We start from the raw sequence: 20,731 nt of genomic DNA on the forward strand, positions 1-20,731 counted from the left end.
GGGGACGCGGCTGGGGGTGCCCGTGGGGCACAGGGTGGGGGTCGGGGACAGGGGGACGCGGCTGGGGGTGCCCGTGGGGCACAAGCCGGGGCACTGCTCTCGAGCGCGCGGGGCGGTGGCTGCGGGGCTGTGCGCAGGCGCGCTCCCCGCACGCGGCGGTGGGTGCCGCAGCGCCCCCCGGCGGCCTGGCGGCCGCGCGGCGAGCCCTGCACGCGGTCCGGCGCCGCGTGCCCCCGCCCCCGCCCTTTCCCGTGAGGCGGCGCGAGGCGGCGGCGCGGTGCCGGCATGGCGGGGAGCGGCGGGGACCCTCACCGGCTGCGGCCGCGGCCGCCGGGGCGCAGCGGGGCCCGGCGCGACCTGCCCGGCGCCCACATCGAGTCCTTCAACTACGCCGTCAGCGAGGGCGTCTACCGCGCCGTGCAGGTTTGGGGGTCGAGGGGCGGGGGGGCGCGGGGTCAGGGCCTGGACCGGGCCCTCCCGGCGGGCTCCCGCCGCCCCCCGCCGCGTTTCATCCGGTGCCGTTGCAGGATCTCTCCCCGCTGGACTTCGCGCTGAAGGACAACCGGGTGTCGCTGGCGGTGGTGGGGGTGTCCATCGCCCCCCCCGCCGTGCCGGCGGGGACGGTCTGCCAGGAGAGGAGGGTGTTCCCCGCCGAGTGCCGAGGCCTCCGCAGCACCTACCGCGGCAGGATCGCCGTAAGTGTCCGGCTGCCGCCGCCGGCGGGGTCCTGCCCGCCCGGCACGCGTGTCTTTGTCACGCGGGGTAGCCCCACGCCGCCGCTCCCGTGGGGAGCAAAGCCAGCTGAGCCCTACACGCGTTTCTGTGTGCTTTTAGTTAAAGACCCCTTCCCGGTTTCACCTGCGTCGGGGGGATTTCTAAGCGCTCTGTCCCGCGTGGAGTCTGAGGTGTTGGTGAAGTACAAACTCACTGCGCAAACTTCCCTTCAAACCGAGCTCGTAACAGGCCCCATCTCCGCTGCCTTTCTTTTCCACGGGACCGCAGCTGTGTTCTTTACTCTGCTGTCAAATTTGCCTTGCAATCAGCCAGCCAGTTCAAATGACTTGTGTCATTCTGGAGAGTATGACAATCCAAATCTTATTTCTGCAGGAATACAGGTTTCAAAAGTGGTGTTGCTCCCATATAGAAGTCCAGAGTTATAAATCCCTCTTGTTCATATCATATGTTCATAACGTTTCTGAATTGCTCTGAAATGTGCCTAGAGAAGAAGAAGCATCCTCAGCAAATATTTTCCTTTGCACTGTGAAAGGATTGCACAGCCACTGCTGTTTTCCATTAAAATTGTGTAATTGTGTCAGAGCTGTGCATTTGCATGAGACACCCGGTGCAAGGGAATGCTTGCTTGCAATTTCAGCTTTTTTTTTTTTTTTTTGAGTTTGTCCAAAGCATTACAACTAACAGTGATAAAAATGACTGTAAGTGCAGTATCTTATCTGAACATGAAAGTGGGGCAGTTGCAGATAGTTCACAGCTGTTTTCCCAGTGGCTCTTAGATTTTTGTGAGCTAGAGGTGCTTTTCTTTTTCATACCTGAGTTATTTCCCATCTTTTTTCCAATGTTTGTTTGCTTAATTATCTTTTGACCCGTGTAAATGTTTGGAACAGTTGGAACAAAACATTTGCCGTGGCTTGTGTAAGGAGGTATTGCCTTGTGCTTGGACAGGTTGGTTGGTCTCTCCCACTCCCTGCCTTTGCACAGCAGGAAGCAGTGTGTAATCATTCCCTGTTTCCACCCTGCTGCCTTTAACACATACCCCTCCCTCGGATTCTTCCTGCAGTTCTCACTTCCCCAAGGTGAGAAGTGGGCGCCGTCCCACCGAACGGCTGCTCCTACAGGAGCTACTTCGTACCTTTAGTCATCGCTTAAGCTGGAGACCGAAACTGTGCAGAGGTCTCAGTGTAAGGCTGCACTGTGGATTTAGAGGGGTGCAATAACATTTCCCTTCCCTTTCCTAGTAATTCCTAAGCCTTGATTTACTCTTTTAACTGTTGCCAGGTGTTGAACCAATGTTTTTGTATTGCAGTGCTGGTGTTTCTTTCCTGCATGGCAGCAGCTCTTAAAGCCTGTCGTTCTGCATATAAAGTTAGGATTGTGTGCTCCCACGGTGTATTTTATCACCTTGTTTCTTACAGTCAAGGGGTCCTTCTGCAGACCCATTGCCAGACCTTGTTATTGTAAATAAATTATTTTCTTTCACACACACTTTTCTTTCTCGCTTTTCAGATCACTCATGAACATGTTAAGTGAACAAGTCTTGGGAAGGGTCTCTGCAGGCTTGTAGTGTGGATGTCCTTTCATTGAGCAGTTTCTGGTTTCTTCTACTTTTTCTTTTAACTGTTTGTTAACTTCTGAGGTTTCCTTTCATATCCTGTGGTTGCCTTTTTTATTTAGACTGTTCTGTTGAAGGGTCTGAAAGGCAAAGTAGACTGTATCAACTTTGTTTACTAGCAGTTTCTTTACCTAATTCTAGACTTTTATGATTTTTTCCTGTAAACTCATGTTGACTGTTTTCCATGGAGTAATCTTTATGCATGTATCTATTAGTTCTACTTTTTATTATCATTATTACCATTTTACAGTGATAGAATTTTGTTAAACAGGTTGTGGTTATATTAAATGTACAGTTAATATAGCAGGAAAGATTAAAAGGGCAACTTAATTTGCTCACTGTTTTCGTTGTGTCATTTTAGGCTGACATCAGCTGGTCAGTGAATGGCATGCCACAAGGGACTATTAAACAGCCCCTGGGGTATATTCCAATCATGGTGAAGTCCAAGCTGTGCAACCTCTATAATCTCTCTCCACAAGAGCTCATACAGCACCATGAGGAGGAAGAGGTAACGGGGATTTTGTGGATCAGGAAAATCTGCGTTTTACGTGAGCGGTATCTCAGGCCAGCTTCTCTTTACAGAACTTGAGCATTTATATTTTATTTCAAGTTTGACTTGTTATTTTTTCTGAATCTACCCTATTTATGGTGGTTCCATACAGCATCTTGAAAAATTTGCAGTCCAACTGTCTTTGAATACAGGGATCTGTTTGGTGCTGATACCTACAGTTCTAGTATATGACTTCTCAACTGGTAACCGGCAGCTGTGGTTATGTATGTATATATCTATGTAGCTGTGAGTGGGCCTCTGTGGAGACAAAAGATTTGGAGAACAGGCATTGAAAGAGGTATTTTCATTCTCAGTTGTCCTCTGCAGTTTTTTCCTCATCTCCCCAGTAGCATGTCAGCTGTCCGGAATTGAATACAAAATTACTTAGTGCTGTATTTTGCGCTCACAAGAAGAGTGAGCAAACTATGAAAGAAAATATACAATGGCGTACTGTTGCTGCCCCCCTAGTATGCCGCTTGTACCTTCATTCATAGTATTACTCGCCACTGAAACACTTTTTGTCTAATGGCATACCGTTTGGGGAGCTATAAATTTATCAGTGTTAAGCTTGTATGTGACCAGAAAGAGGTTTTCTACACTGAAGATCCCTCTGGTTTATAAACTCAAAATGAGAACTTCAGAGTATTTATTAAAAAAATAGTTAATGTCAGCTCTTCAAAGCCGTTCAGTTGACCACACAGGTTTTTTGGGTCTTTTCTTTCTTCCTTTAAATTGTGGAACATGCATCCCTTTCCTTGCACTGTATGCTACATTTAGACTTAATAGTCACTGCCAAGGAGTGCAGCCTTTCCAAATGCAGTGCTGAAACATATATATGTCTTGCTGTGTGTTTCATAGTTAAAACATTAAATGTTTGTTAACATATAATACAAGCATTTTTGTCTTTTACTTAAAATGCTGGGTTATGAATTTCTAAGCACATTAAAATGATTTTTCTTCTTCTGCCAGGAAATGGGAGGTTACTTTATAATTAATGGCTTAGAAAAAGTTATTAGGATGCTGATTATGCCCAGGCGAAATTTCCCTCTTGCAATGACGAGACACAAATGGAAAAACAGAGGCCCTGGTTTCACAGAGTACGGTAAGCTGAACAGGTTCCTGCAGCATCCTGCTAGTAACTACTTCAGGACAAACAGGAATGACCTTCCATAGCTGACTTTTGGTAGTTTGTTTTGGTGTAGCTTTTCTGTAATGTTTATATTTTTTACTACATAAAAAGGTACAAACATGAGGCAGGTGCTGGCCTTGTGGGAGCTGTCTGAGCCACCCATACTGAGCGAGGAGATTGTATCCCAGGCCTTGCAGAAGATGTAACCTTTTGTTATGTGGAAAGTGTAACTAAAACCCTACCTTCAGTAGAAGTCAGTGTAAACTGCTGAACTTGCTTCATTGAATATGTTTATCCATAGTTCGAAATGGCAGATTTAATTTACATGAAGCAGATTAACTAGATTATAGGCTGTCCCATGCCTTTGTCACGTATACTCAGTAAAACATGTTTAAAATTTAATTAAAGCAGAAAAGTTACAGTTTTAAACTCAGGTGTTACCAGCTGCTGATTTGACTGGACCGTGGTGCTTGAGCACACACTGTAATTCCACATTAATTAATTTTGAGGCAGTGCCAGTTTAAACGGTCCCATTTGCTTTATTTTTCTTTGTCCTGCAGTGGATAACATGGGACAGGACCAGGAAACACTGCTTCAGTGGTACCACCCGAACACAGAGATGTGAAAACTTGACCCAGAGTGCAATTAGGAAGAGTACTTGTGTGTTCCTGTATCTTACAATCTAAGGTTACAACAGAATAGTTGAGTCTCGGGGCTTTCCTTTTCTTAAAAACTCTATGCATCTTCCAAGCCTCTCAGCAAGTGTGCTGGCTGTCCTGAGACATTTGTCCACCAAGAACTGAATTCAGCTGGTGTATTTATCTGAAATGGGAGACCGATGCTGAAACTAGTGATCTGCCTCGTGTTCCCAGCCATGAAGTACCGAACTTTCTCTCGTGAATTGTCTCACACCTCTCAGACATGTCACAGCAACGCAGCCAATTCGTTTTGTACAGCTCACGTTGGTCTTTGCTTGTGTTAATTTTTGCAGGAGTAGTGATGCACTGTGTTAAGGATGAGCACACTGCAATAAATATGAACCTTCATTACTTGGAAAATGGTTGTGTCATGGTGAATTTCATTTTTCAGAAAGAGTTGTTCTTCCTTCCGTTGGGATTTGCTCTGAAGGTAAATGACTGATGCTCGTGCTTTAATAATAAATGCAGAAGTTTTGCTAAGCATTTTATTTAAGTGATGAGAAGCTAATTCCATATTAAGTGTTTTCAGTCATCCTTCCTATACTGGTTGAAGAACTATAGTCCAAATCGAGCCTGTGCCTAATCGAGCCTAATGTAACACTCGGCTGCAGCAGAGGAAGCGTGTGCAAGGTCAAGAGAGGAGGGGAGAGTTACACAAGGGTTTCATGGCTTTTTGCTAATGAATGCTCTGGATGAATAGCTCTTGGAGGGTGTAAGAGTTTGACACCTAATGTAAAAGATCTCAGGAATCTTTTTAAAACAGAATGACAGCTGAGTGTTCAGTGAGTGAACAACATTAATCATTGAAGTCAGGTTGTCGCATCTAAAAGTAAACCAGTGAACTGGCTTTTTTTTTAAGGAGAAAAATAAAATGCTGTTTCTGAGTGGAACTGGAAGCAATGAAGATCTGGAAAGATCTATTTGAGTCATTTCGTGGGTGTAAACTCTTCTTTGGATAGCAGGCAAAGGTTTTACTTGAGCCAAGACTCTTTAAATTCTCCTCTAAAAGCATGCTTACTCTAGTAGCCGAGCCAGAGTACTTCAGCCGTGTATTTTACCTGCAGCTGCTAAGTGTTAGAGCAAATCAGAGGCCTGTGGCACTATATGATGGACGCATCATGTAAATCAGCCTCAGTGCATTTGTATCTTCTTCTTTCAACCTGCTGTATCACATTGCTGTTGCACAATGCATTTCACTTTTTCTTTAATGCTTTGCTTCAACTTTTGTTTCAACAAAAGTAGTTACCAAAAGTAGCTGATTACCTAGGAATTGTACTGACTTTCTGGTAGCTCATGAGATCTCAGGATAACAGGCCGTGTTGTCTGAAGTTTGAATTCTTCTATAAGCAGTCACTCTCTATGGGTTTGCATCCCCCCCGTGCATCAATCAAGCTCAGTTCTGTACTGGTTTCCTGTGGCCTGTCCAGGTCGCACTGCAGCAGGCTACTGCTACTGTGGCCCTGCTGCGCTTCTGTTCTGGCTGTAATTCTAGTTTCTTCTTGCTGTGTAATCATCCCAGTGCTCTCCTCTCTTGGACAAGAGGCAGCACATGCTGGACAAGAGGCAGCACGTGCTCTGGCTGCTTCCAAATTGTTTATGTCATGATTACCAAGCAGCAGAACTGAGTTTGCATTGCCCCCTTTCATAAAGAAATCTGCCTTAGTGTCTTTTTCATGCAGCCTTCGATTTTTCCTGAACTTTTTGAAGCCTGCTTAAATGTGATGAACAAATAGTTTACTTAAAGATGAGGCACATTTGTCAGTAAATACAGAAGTCATTGGTGGACAACATATTTGCTTAACCGTGACATAAAGAAACAACTAGGAAACCATTATAACACCAAGCGCTAAGAATGTTGGATTTTGAGTATAAGCTTTGGTATATGAAGTGCTGAAACTAAAGTGAATTCGTTCTAATAGCCTTCATCAAAAGGCTAAATTGCGTTTTGGTTTGCATGAGAATAAGTAGCAGCTTGAGAAAATGGTGAATTAAATTCATGTTTCTAAGTGAGCTCATTCTGTAAAGATACTAGTAAATCTTACCTAAATAAGAGAAGCCTGTTAATTTAGAGGGTGCAAGTTTGTTTTTTTCCAAGGGTCTCATTGGATTGGGAGTACTTGTGATCATCATCAGGGTATGAATATCCCCTGCATTACTCTCTAAGCACCTCAACCCCACAGTATTTTTCAGTTTGCATGGTGGAAGGATATTTCCAGAGGACTGAAAACCTAAATCAGCAGCGTGCCCTAGTTCCTTTGCTGTATTTTATGAACAGATGTTGCTATGACTTTGTCTGATCTGATACACTTCTGTCTTTCAGGCATTAGTTAATTTCCCAGACTACCAGATTTTTGAAGAGTTGATCAAAGAGAAGGAAGGTGACACCTTTTATGTGAACTGCGTTACTGAGATGATGAGAGCGGTAGTGGATGCAGGCTGTTTTACACAGCAAAATGTCCTTGAATACCTGGGAAAGAGCTTCAGAATAAAACTTAACCTTCCTGAGTGGTACAGCAATGAACAGGCTGCAGATTTCATTTTGAAGTATGTATGCATGTAGGAGTGTGTGGTTCAGTGTAACTGTATTGAAATTATAGGCAGATTTAAGAGTACTCTGCCGTATTACATCACACTTTGTTATGGTTTTCACATGGATTTATAAAATGATAGCCAGTGGCCAGTTTTTGATGGGACTCCAGGATATTATGATAATCTGTATTTGTGGTGTTCAGAAATACGTATTTTAATGGATTGACACAAATATCCCAAAATGGTTTCAGGAGAGGGTATCAGTTGTTATTTAGATGTGATTTTCTGATGTATTTGATGAAAAACATAAATATTCAAGATTAAGGAAGAGAAGGTTAAAGCTAGGTCTGTGACTGCTCGAGGCTCTATTTGTTGAACAGAAATACTGTGATTTGTGGCACTTTATCAGTTTCACACAGTCATTGGCAGCTATGATGAGAATTACATTTATCTTTTAAAACATTTATCTTTTAGAAATTAGGTGCTTTAAAATCTTGCTTCTTGCATGGAATAAGTTAGAAAGGAACGGAAGAACTGGCTTTGAGACTGTGAGTGTGACAGGCATTCAACTAAATAATTTCTTTTGCTGGTAAAGTAGGTGTTTGCTCTTTGAGAGTTTTTTTTTGGCACATGGCAAGGATCATTTGAGATGCCCAAGTCCTTGAGTACTTGTAAATAGGGGGTGGTCAGGTGGCTGGAAAAACAGAGGCAGCCTGCAGGTGCCTCAGAGGAGCACTTAAAAGTCCATAGACCAGCTGGAAGCTCAGAACTTTGTACTGAGAAATGTGAGTGGATAATTTCAAGAAAGTTGGAATTACTCTGATTTTCTTATTTCTAAATATTCTGGTGGTGGTTTGTTTTTGTTTTTTTTCCTCTGATATGTTCTGTACACCTTATTTGCCTCAGCTGAGGAGATAGAAGAGGAGGAATAGTGAAAACATTAGTTGGGATGTACCCTGTATGTAAGAGTGCTGGAACTGTAACTTACCTGTACAGAACCTGCCTTCGGAGTTTTGTCTTGCTTTGCAGTGAAGTTGTGAAGGCTTCAGTAGAGGGCAATGTAGAGCAGAAGTGAAAAGCTGAAAAAATCCCTGAGCTGATGGAAAACTATTGCACTTGTGTCTTGGAGAGCAAGTGGTCTCAAGTGTCTTAGAAAGCAGTCGATCAGCTTTAGTGGGAATTAGGTGTGGCTTTCCTTTTTGCTTGTGTTCAGCCCACAATTTTCCACACATGGGTTGATAGCAATGGAGATTTGGACTTTCTGTGGCAGGACACTGTTAACAGAAATGTTAACAGACAGCGTTAACAGAAATGTTTCATGGTTTGCTACTAGTTTCCAGCTCAGATTTGGGGTGGGGTGCATGTATGTGGATATGTGCATGTATATGATTGGTGTCATAGCTACTGTAAAATAACACACAAACCTCATCTGTTGACTGGTCCTGACTCAAATACCTGTTTACATAAACTGTATACTTATAAGGACATCTAACATGGGAGTTTGTAAAAATCAGTCTTTCACAAGGTTCACCTTCGTTTAATCAACCAGGTATATCCTTAACAAAACTAGGCCCTTAAAAAGACAAGTTCATAATCAGTCTCTGGGTTTTTTTTATTATTATTTCTTAGAATTTTCATATAATACTAAGGGCAACTGGAAAAGCTTGTGCCTTGTTAGGCTTTTTAGCCAAAAAATTTGGTTTGCGGTTATTTAGGAGAAACTTGAAGAACAGCTAGCATGAAGAGACAGTGTTAGTTGTCCTCCTTCTTTCTCTTCCTCCAGCAAGTGTATCTGCATACACCTGACAAACAGAACTGAAAAATTCTACCTGCTCTGTATGATGACCCGGAAGCTGTATGCTTTTGCCAAAGGGGAGTGCATGGAGGATAATCCAGACAGTCTGATGAATCAAGAAGTGCTTACCCCAGGACAGCTTTTCCTTATGTTCTTAAAGGTAAGGTCTTAAGGGGTTTAGGGCTGTGAATGTAATGGTCATCCAGTCCAGACCCCATGTTGACCGTGGGGACAGGAGAAGTGCAGGAGCCAGACTGAAGAGCGGGGAGCCTCGATAGGCTATGAAGGCTGAGAGAGTGCTGGATGTAGTGTAACCAGGCAGTGTAGTTGAGGAAGGTTGGCTGTCTCAATATGGGCTACTAAATATGCTGAAGAAAAGCCTCTACAAAAGTGGAATAAAGAGCTTCATAGCCTTCCAGAGCAAATGAAAGCGCCCTATTCAGGGTGGGAGTCTGAGGAAGGAGGAATACCGATCGTTCCAGTGTTTGAAGAGGGTTTTGAAGCAGCATACTTCTGTTTTATCAATTGATATGGGAGTGGTAAAGATCTGCCTTGTGGTGTTGCTGCTATTTCACATGGCAAGAAAATAACTGCCCCCACATCTTCCAAAAGTGATGATTCATGATGTTGTCATCACTCTCCCATCTTTAAATTCCTTTACAGATCAGGAAGTCGATAGCATGCTTCTGACTTAACGCAGTTAATTTATTACTGGTGGTGTAAAAATGCAGTTTCCTAATCTATTCCAATTCAATATGAATTCAGTTTATTTCTAGGGATTCCTCATTTTAGGATGCTGGGAGGAAAGTATTCCTATTCAGAAGCTTGACTGTCCCATGAAAATCATTGTGGAATAGTAGTTCCCATCCCCAAGTAAAGATACTTCCCTGAGTTATTAGATAACTCTTTTTTAACCTTTCTTTTCCATTTTAGCCAAAATTTTCCTTAGCATTGTTTTGTTGAAAGACTACTAAAACCTCTCTACTACTTCAGTGGTTTCAGTGAGTTTAGAAATAAAGTAAAATAAAAAGTAAGTTCCGTGAAGCATTTCAGTGCTATATGGAACTGCCACCAGGAACCAGAAGAGGTTGCTTTCCTGCCTGGCCCTGTCAGATCAGCAGGGGAGTGAGTTAACAGCCCCTTTTTTTGAATGCAAAGATCCTAAATAGACTAGAGCATACAGTGTGGCTGTATACAGTGGGTTTTTACTAAGAGTTCAAAGTGTTTTGCAGTGTCTTATGTCCTTTTCCCTGTTTTTATATAGTATCTAAGATCACATCAGTGATTAAAATTACAGTTAAAATGAAAACCCAGTCCACTATCTCAGGTTGTCTCAGCAACATTTAAATACTGTGTGTCCATGACCTTCAAGTTTTGGTATCTAAACTTACTTCGTAACGTGGTTTTATTTTGTGACTGTATTTAGCAAGCTAAGCAGTGGAGTTATTCTTGTGGTCAGATTATAGGTACAATTTCTTCTCTGGGTTTTGTTTGTTCTTTATGAAATTCTGTTATTGTACTTCATTTGCCAGACTCATCACCCATTTGGGTGGAAGTGATTACTAAGCTGTTGGATGGGTATTTTCCTTGCAGGTCTATGTTGGTGTGAAACCATCAGCATTTTGATAAAATGAAGTCAGTGTGGAAAATACCGCTGGAAAATTGTCAGTTCACTATAGGTTGTCCATCCTGCTGATTTCAGAGGATTTCTGTAGCACATGCAACTGATGTGAAGTTCTAATTTGAGCCTTTATTTTCCTGTTTTAAATTTAAATCTCTCACTTTTAAACCGCAGGAGAGGCTTGAAAGCTGGTTGCAATCTGTTAAGTTCGTTTTGGAGAAAAGAACAGAAAAGGCAGATATCGGCATAAATGCAGACAGCTTGGTGAAGGCATTCAGCCTGGCAACAGACTTTACCAAGCCATTTGAATATCTTCTTGCAACTGGTAACCTGCGATCTAAAACCGGTAAATCTTCAGGCTTAAGAAACCTTTTTTTTCCTGCTAAACAGAATGAGAAACAACATAAAACTGAGCTCTGAAAACAACTGCTTGTATGCAGACATTGTACACTGTAACTGAGTTAATGAAAGTGGTTTGAGGAAAGGGATAGTTGAGGAAAAAGGCAAGTTTTCTCCTCAAGCATAGACTTTATGCATGGTATAAAACAGGCTAGTTATTAAAACAAAGCCTCTACCCAGATAAATAGTTGAAACTAAATTTAGCGTTGTCCAAAATGGCAACCATATTTTGATTTGTTTTCCCAAAGATTATTTCTTCTTAGAAGGTGCAGTGTAAGACAGAGAAGGTGCATGTGTTTACCAGGACTGCCCCATTGGTCGTGTGAGCTTAAATGGAGAGAAACTGCTTTGCTAATGTATATTTCAAATTTACCTGGTACTTCCCTGAAGTGTTTGGTGTGATGATGTTGTAATGGAATGCCCACTAGAAAATGAAACGAGATTAGAAGACCACAGAATTTCAGTAAAAAGTACCAGCCACAAATCCCCACGTCGCTTCACTGGGAATGATTTTCACGTGTTTCTAAAAGGAGTTGGATTTCAAGCAATAGCTTGGAATTTAAAGTCTCTAGGCCTCTTACAGGTCACTGAGTTGCCTGTGCACAGACAACAACATGTGTGCCTTCTGTTGTTGGGATCCTGTGTGAGCATCTTTAGGACTTGTCAGTGAAGAATAAGAAACTGCCTTGTAACATCATACTTTATTTGTTAAAGCTGGATGATGTCCTGACATAAATCTCAATTTTGTTCCCAAGGCCTGGGCATGTTACAGGACAGCGGTCTGTGTGTGGTGGGAGACAAGCTGAATTTCATTCGCTACCTTTCTCACTTTCGCTGCATACACAGAGGGGCAGCATTTTCCCAGATGAGAACTACAACTGTCCGCAAGCTGCTGCCCGAATCCTGGGGGTTCCTGTGCCCTGTGGACACCCCGGATGGAGAACCCTGTGGTCTGATGAACCACATGACAGCTGTGTGTGAAATAGTGACGGAGATGGTGCCCGTGACAGACATTCCACCTTTGTTATGTTCCCTAGGTATGTTTTACTGGCTTGGCCGTTTAATGAAGCAGTCTTTCTTTTTATCTTTCTGCCCTGCAAACCCTGGAAAGGTTCTCCAGATACCATCACTGTACACTGTTAACTTGAGAAGGTGAAATCAAGTTAAACCTGTACTTACTGTGCTTCTGCTTAGTGGTAAGTAGCACATTGCTTATACAGGCGTGTCAACCTTTTGGAGTGTGTAAAGTTCAATGTAAATTTCTCTTAGCTGTGTGCTGTAGAGTGAAGATGTTCACTTAAGCACAAGGAATTGCACAGGAATTGCTCTAAGAAATTGAACCAAGTGCATGTCTAATGCTGCCGGTGACTTGAATTAAACTGCAGATCACTTGATTGCCACAATAATGGGAATCCTTATTTCAATCAGAAAAATGGGGAGGGGAATGGCATTCTTAGTTGTGCATGTTTTATATTTTCCATTAAGTAATCTACAGTTTTGCCCTGTAGATCTGAATTTTTTGATGTCTCAGAAGGCTTTTTGGTGTGGATTGAGGCTTCCTGCAGAAATAACTTCTGTGTTTTGTTTGCTTTTTTGGCTGTTTTTTCTACCAACCCCCTCTTCTCACAGGTGTCACCCCCATTGATGCGACTCCAAGCAAGCCTTACGCGGAGTGTTACAGAGTTGTGTTGGACGGCTCTGTGGTGGGCTGGGTAGAATGGGAGCTGGCTCCTGAGATTGCAGAAACCCTCCGCCGTTTCAAGGTTGTCTTGTTTAAAATGTTTCGTAGCTAAACATCCTCAATATGCAGTGGTCAAAAATAGGCATGTTTGGAACTCTTTTTTTTAAATTCCTTTTTTTTTTTTTTTTTAATCTGACCCAATAAGTTATCTTTGGCTGTATGTTAGTACTGGAGTGGGCTTTTCTGTTTTTTCTTGTTTATATCTGTATGTTTGGTCTGTTGATTTACGAAGTCATCATTTTTAGAAGAACTTTTTTTCTTGAAAAAGTTGAGATAGACATATTCTGTCCTTTTCTTGGTGAAGATTTTTCTAGAAGTATTTTTTAATCTTTTCTCCACCATTTTATATTAGTAGCTACACCTGTGGTTGGCATTTTCATTGTGTAGTCTGTTGGATGCAGCTTAACTAAACCAGTGTTGGTTTGTGTTTCTAAATTGGTGTATTTCTTTGCATAAACAGATAACACAAGAGAAGAGATTTCCTGCACGGGCAGAAGTGGTCCTTATCCCAATCACAGGAAAACCCAGTCTGTATCCTGGGTTGTTCATTTTTACCACCCCTTGCCGGATGGTGCGGCCTGTCAGAAACCTGTTCTATGGAAGGAATGAATGGATTGGTACTCTGGAACAGGTGGGGTTTGCATGTTTCCTTTATAAAGCTCTGACTATTACAGAGGTACCTGGTATCAAAAACAATGTTTTGGAAAACATTTGTGAAAGGAGCTGAGGATGGGACATAGGGAGCTTTTGTTGAAGAGCTAGAATAGGTGGCAAAAGGGTTTTCTCACCTCCTGCTAATTGGTTTCCAGTAAATGTCTTACATGGACTGTAGGGATCTTTTTGAGATACTGAAATCTGTTCTCACTATTAACTTAGTGAAGCTTTTGAGGCAAAGGATTGCTGTCTTGTGTGTCCTGTCTCGTCTTGTGCTACAACATGTTTTCCAAATTGCCCATGGGCAGCCAAGCAGTGGATTGCCAGGGAACTTGCCCATTTGGAACAATGAAAATGGGAGACAGGAAGGAGGACATGTTACTGCAGTTTTGTATTTCCAGACTTGCTTTCGTTGCAATTGGTCTGTGATTGTGATAGGTAGTTTAACAGTCGTCTGATATTTTTCTTGCCTGCTAATACTCTAAGGTGCAGACAATGACCACAGCTAGAACTGAAATGGATAAAAAGACATGGGAGGCAGCTTTGTTTTGCTTCCTTCCCTTTAAAAAAAGGAAGCAAATGAGCATTGTCCAATTTGATGCTTGCAGATCTTCATGAATGTGGCCTCACTGGAGTCAGAAGTGGTGCCTGGAATGACCACTCACCAGGAGCTCTTCCCTCACAGCATTCTGAGCGTGGTGGCCAACCTCATCCCCTTCTCCGACCACAACCAAAGTCCACGAAACATGTACCAGTGCCAGATGGGTAAGTGCTATAGTACCTAATGCTACAAGTCCCTGGGCAAGGGGGAAGGAAAAAAATCTCTCACGTGTCTATTCCAGTGTGTCTTCCTGCATTCCCAAATAAACAGCTCTTCCCAGCCGTTGTTTCAACATTGAGGTTGATTAATAGCCTTTTTTTTCATGGCAAAGTAAATGAAGTCAAGTTTATCATCCTGGCTGCCTTCCAGCGGGTAGTTTTAGGTTGTTGCACTCGTGTTGCCTTCCTTAAGCCTTTAGTAAGTTGTGTTTGTTTTTTTCTTAATTTGGTGTTGTTGATCATATAGACAAGTGAAGAGCACTGCACCAGCTGTTTGGAGGCATTAGTGTCTGACAGCTGTGCTGCCAACAGTCCTCTTGTCCCTACAACTGACAGAGGTTGACCTACTTCTGACTGGTAGCTACAGTAGATGCTCTGCAGTAGTTAGTGTGAGGTTTTCTTGCCACCTGTTTTCAGAAAGCAACTGCAGTCTTGACACTGCAGCTGTTGAGAGGACACTTGCTAGGCGTCTGTTGCAAGAGTAATACAGCACTGTGGCAACAGGGTGGGGTTTTTTTCTGACAACTATTTGACAAAGATTTAAATTTTTTTTTTTGGTTGTCCGAAAGAAGTTGGAATAGGGTATGTAGTGGAGTTTCAATCAGCTGAGGTGCAAGCGATGTGCAAGAAGCTTACTAAAAAAAAAAGGCAGGCTAAGAGAAAGTGTGTGGGTAGGACCTCAAGAGAGCAGGTCTCATTACCTCGATAGCATCGCTAGCATGTTGCATTTCTGACAATATCATCAGAAAGATGTCCTTAAAACGCTACCACTTTTTTGTACTTTTCTGAAAGTACCAATGTGACTATGTTCAAAACTTGTTTTCCTTGCCAATACTGCAGAAGCAAACGCTTTTTGGCCTGGAAATACATAAGGTGTGCCTCACTATGGGAAACTCGGGGGGGGGGGGGACCAAACAAACAAAAAGTAAATTAAAAAAAAAAAAACAACCAACCAAAACCACCACACCAACCTTATTGGAGATTTTGAAATTGTAGAAAAGACACAAAATTAGAAATAGTCTTTATGAAATGCTATTAAAGGAATTGAGCGTTGTGGTTCATAGAAACTTAGGGCATTTATTAAATTCCAAGGATTTTAGGATTGATAATCCCTCTAAATTTTAAGTATTTCTAGCTTTCTAACAAGATACATGGAGGATGAAACATAGATTAACTTTGAATTGATCCTGAATAAATCCAACTTTCTTTTTTTCTTTCTTTATAGGAAAGCAAACCATGGGGTTTCCAGTTTATAACTACAAGGACCGCTCAGATAACAAGCTGTACCACCTTCACACTCCCCAGAGTCCTCTGGTGCGGCCCAGCATGTATGACTATTACGGTATGGACAGCTATCCAATCGGCACCAATTCAATTGTGGCTGTCATCTCCTACAGCGGCTATGACATGGAAGATGCAATGGTAAGGAAAAGGAGAAATCCTGCTGTCCTGTAAAGGAATTTGATGTAGGGGACTGGGAAGAAGGGTGGTACCTAGCTGAGAAGAGCCTGTTTTCTGCTTCTGCTAGTCCACAGACTCTGTTAGGGCAGATACAAGAGCACAGCAGTTAAGCGTTGTTACCACAGGTAATGCTGGAGGTCCTGAGAGTAGAGCGGAGCTCCCTTGTGCAAGGCAGTGGGATTCCAGTGTTGAAAAATACTGGGGTTACAGGAGGTTTGGGCCTTTTGGAACAGTGACTTCCTGGGAGGCTTTGTTTAGGAAGGCAATGTTAAAAAGGTAAGCATCAGATTGGAATGGAAACGCTTTCTTTGTTGACGTTATTTGCAAGTCTTTAACAGGCCTTTTTTTCTTCTTTTTAGATTGTGAACAAATCTTCCTGGCAGAGAGGGTTTGCCTATGGAAGTGTTATCAAGATGGAGAGCATTGACCTTTCCCTTAAAGCCAGCAGGGCAGGCGATAATTTAGTATTTGGCGTCAGGCCTGGTGATCCGAACCTTACAGAGAAGTTGGATGCCGATGGACTGCCTTTTGTTGGCTCCATCCTGCAGCCTGGGGACCCCTTCTACAGCTTCATGAACCTCAACACAGGGGAGACCTTCACGGTGTACTATCCGTAAGTACAGCTTGTTCCTCCTGGCTCCACGTATCTGATACTGAGCAGTCTGAGAGCAGTTGGCCCTGAAGAGCTGCGGTATCTTTTCCTCCAGGTATTCCCTTTTCTCCTCACGTGATAGTGTCCATGTCTTGACAGAAAGAGCATGAAGTTCATGTTGTAGGTGACTCCCATGCTTGTATCATGGCTTTTCTCTAAGCCAGTGTATGCTGCAGAGCCTGACTTATCCCAGGAGGAGAATCTGAGGCCAATAAAAAGAAAGAGCTTGCAGAAATGTTTTTGCTGTCTCCCAAGGACTGTTCCTCTGCCCATCCCCTGCAGTCATTTTCTGTAGCTTTTTGTTAATTGACTGTCAAAAAAAAACCCAAAGAAACACCAAACAGAAAACCAAAAGAAAGTGCCTGGTCCCAGAGACTTGCCAGAAAACTTGTAAGCAAAGTTGTTATAGGATTAGGGGTTCAAAGAGCATTTTTATTAACGTTGCAGCTTCCAAACTGCTAGAATATTAAAATGTGTCAACTACACCCCTCCCTCCCCCTGGAACATTTCAGGGTTAAGTTTTGTAAGGTTTTTGAACTTCAGTTGAAAGAGAGAAGGCTGCTGAGGCTTTCATTAAAATCCTCTTAATTCTTTCAGGAAAGGGAAGCAAAAACATAGACAAAAACTGATATATTTCAATGTGTCCTGCATTCCCAGTTGTCCGTACAACTTCAGGCCTAACCTTTGTCTCTCTACAGCATTGATAGAGTGAGGATGATGCTGTGTAGTTCTTCACATTGTGAAGGCGAATTAGTTTAAGAAGCACTTGGGTAACACAGTAACTGGCATTATTGGGAAAGCTATTGTTTATTACTCTCTAACAGATGGTGCCTTAGCTGCACTAGGGAGATTGCTGTGGACTTGTAGAATTAGTCGTCCTGGTCATGGAGTAGGGCTAAGATATTTGGCACGTGGTAGTGGGGATCTGTAAGCTCAGCCTTGTCCTTGCACTTGTGAAGCCCTCTTTGGCTTTCCCACCCCGTGCTCCTGCTCCCTAGCTCTCTCATGCCAGCCCAGCCTTAGTTCAGGTTGCTTATCCAGAGAGCCATTTTACCTCTATATCATTCAGCTTTTATTCATTCTTGGTCCAAATCAGATAATTATTTAGGTTCCTACAGAGAGATGAGGTTCCCAGCTCTCAGTGTTGACTCCTGCCCCCAATTTGCCCCAGAGACCCGGGGCCCTTAAGAGGGGAGTTCTCCCTACTGTCCTAACTGCTCCATACGCTGCTAGATCTTATGCATGGCTTGGAAGAGAGGGAGGACAGAGGCTTTGACTTCAAAAGTTTGAACAAGCTTGGAAGAGGCTTATGAAGTGCAGTTTTTGGTGGTGGTGGTTGGTTTTTTTTTTTTTTGTGATGGCCTGTACCGTGGTTGCATTTGGACACAGCAAAATAATAGCTTTGAAATAGAAGCTAAACTTAAGTACAGGCCTTCCACAAACACTGCGTTCATTAGGACTTCAAAGGAGAAGAAGAAAAGTAACCTTGTCTTAACATGGGACAAGATGTATTTATTTCTTAGATGTCATCTCCAAAACGAGTGAAGGGTTTGGGCTGAAAGCTCTATAACAACAGTTAAGCCTGCAGCAGACACTTAGCACATGGAACATCAGGTTGAGGGTTCATCTGGAGAAGCAGCACACCCCTGAAAGGGGCACTTGTTGCCAAAGGCCTCTCAGCTCACACTGTGCCTTCCCTTTCTGCTCTGAACTTTCCTCTCTGCTTTACACTGAATCTGGTTCTTTATTTTGGTATCCCACCAAGATGATGTGAGTTTATTGGGGGTAGGGAGAGGGACTGCTGCCTTAACACAAAACAAATGGTACTGGAACGCAGTTTGTCAGATAAAGTGCGATACAGCTGAACCAGATTTAAATGATCTTTATTTTAAATCATGGGTGGCACATTACCTGATCACCTGAAAGTTGTAACTGTGCTTTTAGTATTAGAAAAAGCAAATGAATGGCGCTCTTGTGATGCTGTTGTATTGCTTCCTTGCCCTAATTATTATGCAGTCTGATTTCCCTTGCTACTGAATAGTACTTTTCAAGAACAGTGGTGTTCCCCAGCTGTCCCAAGGCATTTTATGAGACTTAAGAAGTGGTTTGGTTTTTTCCTTTGTTTCCCTTTCCTAGCTAAAAATCATTAGCATACCTGACACCTTTGCTGTGATTGTTTTTCCACCTACACAGGAATAAGGAAGTCGGCGTTGTAGACAACGTCAGGTTATGCAGTAATGACCGTGGCACTGGGAAATTCAAGAAGGCTTGCATAACTGTGAGGGTTCCCCGAAATCCAACTGTCGGAGACAAATTTGCCAGCCGTCACGGACAGAAAGGTATCCTGAGCCAGCTTTGGCCAGTTGAGGATATGCCGTTCACAGAGAACGGGATGGTTCCAGACATCCTCTTCAACCCTCATGGCTTTCCCTCCCGTATGACCATTGGGATGTTAATCGAGAGCATGGCAGGGAAGTCGGCAGCACTGCACGGTGTCTCCTACGACGCCACTCCTTTCACCTTCACAGAGAAGAACTCCGCTTTGAAATACTTTGGTGAGACTTTAGTGAGCGCAGGTTATAACTTCTTTGGGACGGAAAAGATGTACAGTGGCATCAGTGGCCTGGAACTGGAGGCAGAGATCTTTGTGGGAGTGGTGTACTATCAGCGCCTGCGCCACATGGTCTCGGACAAGTTCCAGGTGAGGACAACGGGGCCCCGAGATGCTGTCACCAACCAGCCCGTCAAGGGGAGGAATGTGGAAGGTGGGATTCGCTTCGGCGAGATGGAGCGTGACGCTTTGCTGGCTCACGGCACCTCTTTCTTGCTGCAAGACCGCCTGTTCAACTGCTCCGATGGCTCCATAGCCTACGTCTGCATGAGCTGCGGCAGCATGACATCTCCTGTGCTGGAGAAGCCACCACACTCCTCCTCTGTGACAAGCAACAGGAGGTACTCCTGCTCTGTCTGCAGCGAGGTGGACACGATCGAGGTTGTCCCTGTGCCCCATGTCTTCCGTTACTTTGTGGCAGAGCTGGCAGCCATGAACATAAAAACAAAGCTCAACGTGGAGTAGCTCTGTCCTCGGGCACGGCGATGCTGCTGCAGGGAGGGAGTCAGTCCTGCCTTTGCCCCCGGCGGGTTTCAAGCGTTAAGTCAGTTCTCAGGTTCTTCAAACGTTTGCAAGATTAATTTGATGTTTGTATTGAGATGGGGCAGTCACCAAGCTGTATAGGCAAGGAAATGCGGCTCTGTTGAAGTTCGTTTGCACTTCCTAAAGGATCACTAGCTGTTGAGATGTGGCGTATGGAAATCAAGCAATATCACTACTTCCACCAGGCTGCTGGCTTGAAAGTGGTGGGGTTTCTTTGTTCTCCGAGCGCTGGCTGCAGCTGCAAAGATGAAGAGGTCATAAAACAGCATGAAGTGAATGCTGGAAATGACAAAAAAAAGAGATATATTTTGCTTTTTTGAAGAAAAATCCTTGCAAAGCGTATGCCTTAATGATGGGTACGTGTTAAAGTGATTGGACATATTTTGTTTTGCTTTATTTTGATACGTATGCCTTGAAACTGTGAAGAAGGCACAAAGTTCTACCGCACGAAGCTGCAGCCTTGACCATAAGAGGACCAAGGTGGCCGAGCCAGGCCTGCCCTGGGAGCGTTTGGTGTCGCTGAGCCCAGCACCTGCAGCACCGCGGTGGTTGGGGTTTTTTTGGTGTGTTTGTCTCTGGCTGAAGAAGCAGCAAGCAGAGGCTTTCCAGCCTGGCTCCGACCCTGGATCTCAGCCCTTGTGAAGCGTGGACGCCGTGGGACGGGAGCTCGCCGTGCCCCTGCCAACGCGCACAAGCCCGGTCCTGGGCAGCAGCAGCCGCCCCGGTGGCCGCCAGCCCCGTCCCGCGCTCCCACCTGTGCCTGTGTCCCCCGGCTGCCGCGGGGGAAGCTGGGCGGGCGCCCCGGGCGCCAGCCTTATGCTTCTTGTTAAAACGAGTTCTTTTGTACGTTTCTACATCACCTGTCTCCAGAGCCGTGCCGGGGGCCGACTGGTGCCGAGGGACTCCAGGGCAGGCCGGGGCTTAGGGCCTGGCGAGGCCGGGGCGGTGCTCCCAGGGCTTGGTGGGCGGTGGCAGGCGGGAGGCGGTGGGGCTGTCCCCCGTGGGCGAGGCGCGGGGGCGCCGCACGCCCGGCGGTTCCCGCCCGCTCCGCACCAGCCGTAGGACCTCGGCGAAGGAGGGGGCGGGCGGCGGCGGCGCGGCCCGGGCCGGGGCCCGCTCCATGGCGCGGCCGGGGCGGGGCGGTGCCACCGGAAGGGCGGAATAGGATGGACCGTACCACCG

At 44.4% G+C, this 20,731-nt stretch overlaps 1 protein-coding gene and 1 long non-coding RNA gene across 2 annotated transcripts; one reads left to right on the forward strand and one right to left on the reverse strand.

Annotated features, from left to right (window-relative positions):
- The first annotated feature begins 303 nt into the window (after positions 1–303).
- Positions 304–20,408, forward strand: POLR1B (RNA polymerase I subunit B). The gene is made up of 15 exons (XM_075147405.1): positions 304–423; positions 528–695; positions 2,709–2,855; positions 3,867–3,999; positions 5,018–5,154; positions 7,045–7,268; positions 9,037–9,208; positions 10,844–11,015; positions 11,824–12,105; positions 12,698–12,831; positions 13,270–13,440; positions 14,072–14,228; positions 15,508–15,704; positions 16,103–16,356; positions 18,589–20,408. Exons 3-15 carry the CDS (start codon positions 2,736–2,738, stop codon positions 19,469–19,471), a joined length of 3,036 nt encoding a protein of 1,011 aa, XP_075003506.1. The 5' UTR covers positions 304–423; positions 528–695; positions 2,709–2,735; the 3' UTR covers positions 19,472–20,408.
- Positions 18,263–20,700, reverse strand: LOC142081010 (uncharacterized). The gene is made up of 2 exons (XR_012673197.1): positions 20,410–20,700; positions 18,263–19,828 (listed from the first exon to the last, which is right to left on the reverse strand). It is a non-coding gene; the product is annotated as an uncharacterized LOC142081010 (long non-coding RNA).
- Positions 20,701–20,731: the final 31 nt, after the last annotated feature.

This window comes from Calonectris borealis, chromosome 3 (genome assembly GCF_964195595.1).
Source record: "Calonectris borealis chromosome 3, bCalBor7.hap1.2, whole genome shotgun sequence".
Classification (NCBI taxonomy): Eukaryota; Metazoa; Chordata; class Aves; order Procellariiformes; family Procellariidae; genus Calonectris; species Calonectris borealis.